The 6,406-nt window shown below is 38.7% G+C and overlaps 1 protein-coding gene across 1 annotated transcript in view; it reads left to right on the plus strand.

Annotated features, from left to right (window-relative positions):
- The window catches only part of LOC103193519 (complement C5), a 136,763-nt gene that overhangs the window by 34,027 nt on the left and 96,330 nt on the right, over window positions 1–6,406 (plus strand). The window contains 1 exon segment of the mRNA XM_042780394.1: window positions 4,433–4,559. Coding sequence (XP_042636328.1) covers window positions 4,433–4,559 — 127 coding nt within the window.

The following is a 6,406-nucleotide window of genomic DNA, read 5'->3' on the forward strand; positions in this document are numbered from 1 at the left end:
AATGCTGCTTCTTCCTCAGGGATGTGTTCTGGGTCTGTATCCTGCTCCCTTATTTCTACCACTTTATCTTGCTTCTTTGTGTGGACTGTGATGGTCTGCTGTCTCTGAGGCATCATGGCGTTGTTGTATTTAGATCTCTGTTAACTGTTTGTGAAGAGCAGCCAAGGGTGATGCAGGCTTTTCTTGGTGGTTGTTTATCGTTGGCCCATTGGTGGAGAAGGAAGTGATGGCTCTCACTCCATAAGTGAAGCTGCAGGACATATGGGTGTAGTTGTGTCGTATGGGGACCACTGCTGTCTTCCACTCAGTTAGACAAAAATAACAGTTGAATAACCATCAAAAAAGTAAAAGCAAATAGACAAAACACACACCATGTAATCACACAGGAACAGTAACCAAAAAAAGGGAAAAAGAAAAAAAAAAACCCCACAATATCTGGGGAGAGAGTAATAAGAGAAAAAAGGTAGAGAAGGTGAATAATGAAGAAAAAAATGGGAAAAACCAAAAAGAAAATCAAGGAATGGGGTTAACCTCGAGAAAGAAAAAACAATTGCAACCAAGAACAGGAAAAAGAAAAAAAGGTGAAAACTAGAACCTGGGAGGGGAACAATAAATAATAACAGTAAAAAGGACAAAAGTAATAATAATAGTAGTAGTTTTAAAACACACAAAAATAAACAAACAAGAAACCAGAAAACAGAAAATAAAAAAATCAGGGCAGGGTGGGGCAGGGCACCCAGGCTCCGACTGAGCACACAGACTGGGATGGGATTCCTGCCAGCCCAGAAGGTGGGTGGGAGTGAGGGATGGCCGCACCTCTGTTCACCAAGAAGGTGTGGGGTATAAGAGTAACAAGGGGACTATCGCACCTTTCCAGTCATCCTTGTCTGGAATGTCCTTGCGGTTCCCGGCAAGTGGAGCCTGTTCTTAAGTCCCTGGAATCTGGGAGAATGCTGTCAGAATGCTGTTGCTTAAATATCCAAAATAGTCAAACCGCTTGTAAACATTCAAAATGGCTGTGCCTTCCAGACAGGTGAAAATCCACAGCTCAGCCCGCCTTCTTCTCCGCTGCTTCCCCTTTTATTCCCCAGCCACCAGAGCAGTCCTCTATGCAGTCCCTGGCTAGCAGGGCTGATTTTTAGGTTAATTCTTAGGTCCTACCACCACTCGGCAATATCCAAGCTGTCTGTGCTGTCAGGGTCGCTGCCAGACCGCAGCTCTGAGTGTCTCCTTTTTTGGTGTTTCTTCTGCTAGTTGGAATTTAGTCCACTTCTATATCTTTCCCTTCAAGGCTCAGGGCTCAGGATTATCTTCTGTATCTATGTTAATTGGTTCCCCTTTTCTTTATTGAAGAGGGTCTGTGTAGTCTATCTGACTATTCCTCCATCTTACTGGAACTCGTCTGTTTCACACCTCTTCATAAAGTTTTCCGGTAATAGTTCTTCACTGTTACTCATAAAGCAAGTTCTTTCAGAAGTGGATGGCTGCTTTCTTCTTCCCAGTCTGTCTTAGTCTGGAAACTCCACTGAAGCCTGTCCTCCATGGGTGACCCTGCTGGTATCTGAAATACTGGTAGCATAGTCTCCAACCTCACAGCAGCACGCAAGCCACCAAGTACAACAAAGTGACAGATGAGTGGTGGGCTCCACTATATACATGGATATATTTACAGCATATAGAAACATGTATGTAGAAATATCCCTTTCAAACCTATATGTAGGAACTCTGATGGTTCAGTGACTAAGGAATTTGGCTGCTAAGCAAAAGATTGGCAGTTTGAACCCCCAGCCACTCCACAGAAGAAAGATGAGGCAGTCTGCTTCTGTAAAGATTTACAGCCTTGGAAACCCTATGGGGCAATCCACCATTTGTCTGTCAGTTTGTCTACAACCCCACACCTGTGTATTTATCCAGAATCTTTTAAAGTCACAAGTACCACTTGATTTCCCTCTTTCAAGAATTAAGTTCCTTTCAGAATCCTTAAAGGCTATAACCTCATCTTTCAAATGGAGGCAGATAAGCTTTGGAAATTAAAGAAGGAACAGGTATTGACTCTAAATCATGAACCATTATTCCAACTTGCCAAGAATATTACACCATGAGAACGTATTCATTATTACACAATGAGAACATATTATTAGGGTAGCAATCTCTTTTGTCTTTTGTGATGTTTTTCATACTGGCATTAGGGAAAGACTCTTAGGGTTTTGTGAGGTTTATAAACATTTTTATGTTCCATTAGTAGTTTAACTTTTACATTTTAATTTTTTTTATTGTAATTTGAGTGAAAGTTTACAGAGCAAATTCATTTTCCATTCAGCAGTTGGTATATATTTTGTTTTGTGACTTTGATTGCAATCCCCACAATGTAACAACTCTCTTCCTACTCCCTCCCCATGGTTACCTTTGCCCTGTGTCCTCCTTTCCTATGCATTCCTACCCTTTTGAGCTATCTCCTAGCACAAATTCTGCCCATCTGATCTCCTGTTGTCGATCATTCTAAGGAGTGCATCTACCTTGTGTAATTGTTCACCTCATAGGCCTCTCTGTTGTTTGGCTGGAAGTTAAGCCATGGGAATGAGTTCAATTCCAGGCCTGAAAGATGACTAGTGACTAAAGTCTTGGGGGTTCACCAGTATGTATCAGATCCGTAAGACTTTTTTTTTTTTTTTTTAATGCTTTTGAGTTTTGTTCCACATTTTCTCTCATTCTATCCAGGATCTGCAATTTTGATCCCTTTCCAACTGGTTGGCCATGGTAGCCAGGCACCATCTAGTTCTTCTGGTCTCAGGGTCATGGCTGAAGTTCCCATGGTCCACTAATCCCTTGGACTAATTGTTTCCATGCATCTTTGATTTTCTTCATTCTTCTTTGCTTTGGTCAAGGAGAGACCAATTGTTACATATTAGATGGCCACTTGCAAGTTTTAATACCCCAGTCACTACTCATCAAAGTAGGATGTAGAACAATATTTTTTGTGTAGTATGTTATGCTAGGAGCTCTGGTAGCATAGTGCCTAAGGCACTTGACTGCTAACCAGAAGGCTGGCAGTTCAAACCCACCAGCCACTCCTCGGAAGGAAGTTGGGGCAATCTACTTCTCTAGTTATACTGCCTCGGAAACTCAAGGAGGGGTCACTATGAGTTGGGTCCAACTCAACAGCACATAACAACAACAACATGTTATGCCAACTCAGCTTGCGATCCCCTGCAACCACATCCCGAGCCTGTGGGCCCAGCAACTCACTCCCTTAAGGTTTTGGCTATGGCTAAGAAGTTATCATTTGTTTGCCCTGTTAGCTCTATTATATATGTAACATTCTTATAGCACATACAAATACATATGTAGAAATATCATCTACCAAACCTATATATAACAAACCAAACTCACTGCCATTAAGTCGATTCCAACTCTTAGTGATCCTCGTTGTGTTTCCAAGGCAGTAAGTCTTTATGGAAGCAGACAGCCTCATCTTTCTTCTACAGAGCAGCTGGTAGGTTCAAGCCACCGACCTTTATGTTATCAGCCAAATGCTATAACAACTACACCACCAGTGCTCCTTTTAACTTATAAATGGTCATGGGTATATTCCCATTCACCTACCAATACCTGATCATTTTGCCTGTGTACCTATGTATCCACCTATAGATTAAGTTTGTTATTACTGGTAATGCAGTATTGTGCACATAAAAGTATTTACCTTTGTTCTCCATACCTTTTGTGTCCTCCCTTTCCTTAGTGTTATTATGCTGGTCACTTGCTTTTGGTATATTGCCTTTCCCTTTACCCAAATTATATTTTACTTTTAATGATAACCTAAATAAGAAGAAAATCTTTTATAAAGATAAAACCCTTTTGTGGTAATAGTCATAATTTAAAGATTTGTTTGTAGCATTGTTTTTAGTTTCTTAAGTCACGGTTTCTCAGAAAGACTCTTAGGACCCACAAATGAAATCCAAGTGTACCTTTCCCCACTTCAAGTGGAGTCTATTTGCACATTACTCAAGTGTGAGAAATACCATTCCTGGTAACAGCAGTAGTCTATGTTATCAGATACATCTTGAAGTAATAGAGAGAGAGTGAGAATAGGAGAGAGTGGGAGTTAAGAGGTTTGACTTCCAGTCTCAACTCGGGCCCCTGACTTGTTGGGAAACATTGATAAGACACAGAGCCTGCGTTTTCTTATTATAAAAGAGAATATTGAACCATATGATATCAAAGACTCTTCCATTTCTAGAATTCTATTAAAATTAATTAGAAAATAACATTCTAGGTGTAATTGTATACTCAATTACCCATTTTATAGATCAAGTTAAACTATTCCTCTGATATTTGCCTTCAACTTAGAGGCTAGGAAAAGCAAATTTTGTTAATTTTTTTTTTTGTAACTTCTTCTCTGAAATAACTCTTTAATTTCCCCCCTTTTAATAAGTTGGTAGATGGAATTGCTCGAATCACACTGAACAGTGAAACAGCAGTTAAAGAGCTATCATACAACAGTCTAGAAGATTTAAATGAAAAGTTCCTTTATATTGCTGTAACAGTCGTAGAATCTACAGGTAAGTTTCTTTCCTTTTCTTTTAACTTTCTCAGGAAATATTTAGATATCATATTAAAGGTAAAAATTATTTCTTTTAGTTATATTTTATTTTTTCTATTGTTAAAAACTGGGATATAAGTAGAGCTCTGCAGCTGTCTAGTCATTGGCAAGTCATTGGGTCCCTAATATGTCAATGGCAAAAGGAGGAGTAGTAGCTGACCAATTGATATACCAAGTGGCTGTGCAGGCTATCTGGCTTCAGTAGCTGGCATCCCAAGTTCTCAACTGGTGAGAATTTAAATAAAAATGAGATAATGTACATAAAAATGTTTGGTAAAGTAATATACAAATGAAAATTATTGTTATTATCATTGTTTAAATCTCCTTATCTGTACAATGATGTAGTTGGACTAAATGAAGGCATTTTTAGCTGTAGAATTCAGGGATTATATCTAAAATTGGAGGTAATAACAGTACATAACAGTACATTTCTAAAATGGGTATAATAACAGTATATGCCTGATAGTAAGAATCAAAGAGTAAATATATACAAAGCATTTGTAACAGTATTTGTCACATACTAAGTGTTATATAATTATTAAGTCATCTTTTTTCTTAACTTTATATTATGATTTGGGTGAAAATTCATAGAACAAATTTGTTTTCCATTCAACAATTCATATAGATTTTGTTTTGTGACACTAATTGCAACCCCCCATGTAAAGGCACTGTTCTTACTTCCTCCCTGTGTTTACTATTGCTATTTGTCCTTCTTTCCTATCCCTTCCTACCTTCTGAGCTTTGTCCCTGGGCAAATACTGCCCTTTTGACCTTGTATGATTGATTGTTCTAAGGAATGCATACTTCCCTGATATTAGTGTTCACAGTCTATGCCTGTCTATTATTTGGCCGAAGGGAATCCTGGAGGTGTGTGCAGGCTTCAAGAGTGTCTGAGGGCCATAGTCTCAGGGGTTCCACCAGTCTCTATCAGACCAGTAAGCTTGTTTATTATTATTATTATTATTATTACTTTGAGTTTTGTTCCATACTTTTCTCCCAGTCCATCCAGAATCACCTACTGTGATCTCTTTCAGAGCAGTCAGGAGTTGTAGCTGTGTACCATCTAGTTCTTCTGATCTCAGGGTTGTAGAGGCTGAGATCCGTGTGGTCCATTAGTCCTTTGGACTAATTCTTTCCTTGAATCTTTGCTTGTCTTCACTCTTCTTTGCTCTGGATGGAGAGAGACCAGTAGTTGCTCTTAGATGGCTGCTCACAAGCTTTTAAGACCCCAGTTGCTTTTCCCCAAAGTAGAATGCAGAACACTGTTTTTGTGGACTATGTCATGCCAATTGACCTTGATGTCCCCTGAGACTATGATCTTGAGCCCCCAGACCCAGTGACTCATTCCCTCAAGATGTTTGGTTATGGCTAAGAAGTTTTCATAACTGCCCCCTGTATGCTACACTATCCTCATGGACATATTTGCAGCATATATAAATACATTTATAGAAATATCCTCTGTCAAACCAATATATATTCATGGATGTAGGCTCATTCACCTTCCCTCACCTGTTCAGTTTGCATGTCTGTATATATATCCACTTTTAGATTATTGTTATTATTGTTATTGCAGGATTGTGTATGCTATAATATTTACTTTTCTTGCCTTTAACTCTTGTGTTCCTCCCAAGGTCATTTTATGCTGACCTACTAATAATATAATAATATTATATTATAATATTATATTATATTAAAATGGAACACCTAGATATACAATAATTTCATGCAAAAGGAACGTCAAAATTTTAAGGCACACATTTACTTTTCTTACCTTTAACTCTTGTGTTCCTCCCAAGGTCATTTTAT

This window comes from Orycteropus afer, unplaced genomic scaffold (assembly GCF_000298275.1).
Source record: "Orycteropus afer afer isolate SDZICR_OR568_19922 unplaced genomic scaffold, OryAfe1.0 scaffold00037, whole genome shotgun sequence".
In the NCBI taxonomy this organism is placed as follows: Eukaryota; Metazoa; Chordata; class Mammalia; order Tubulidentata; family Orycteropodidae; genus Orycteropus; species Orycteropus afer.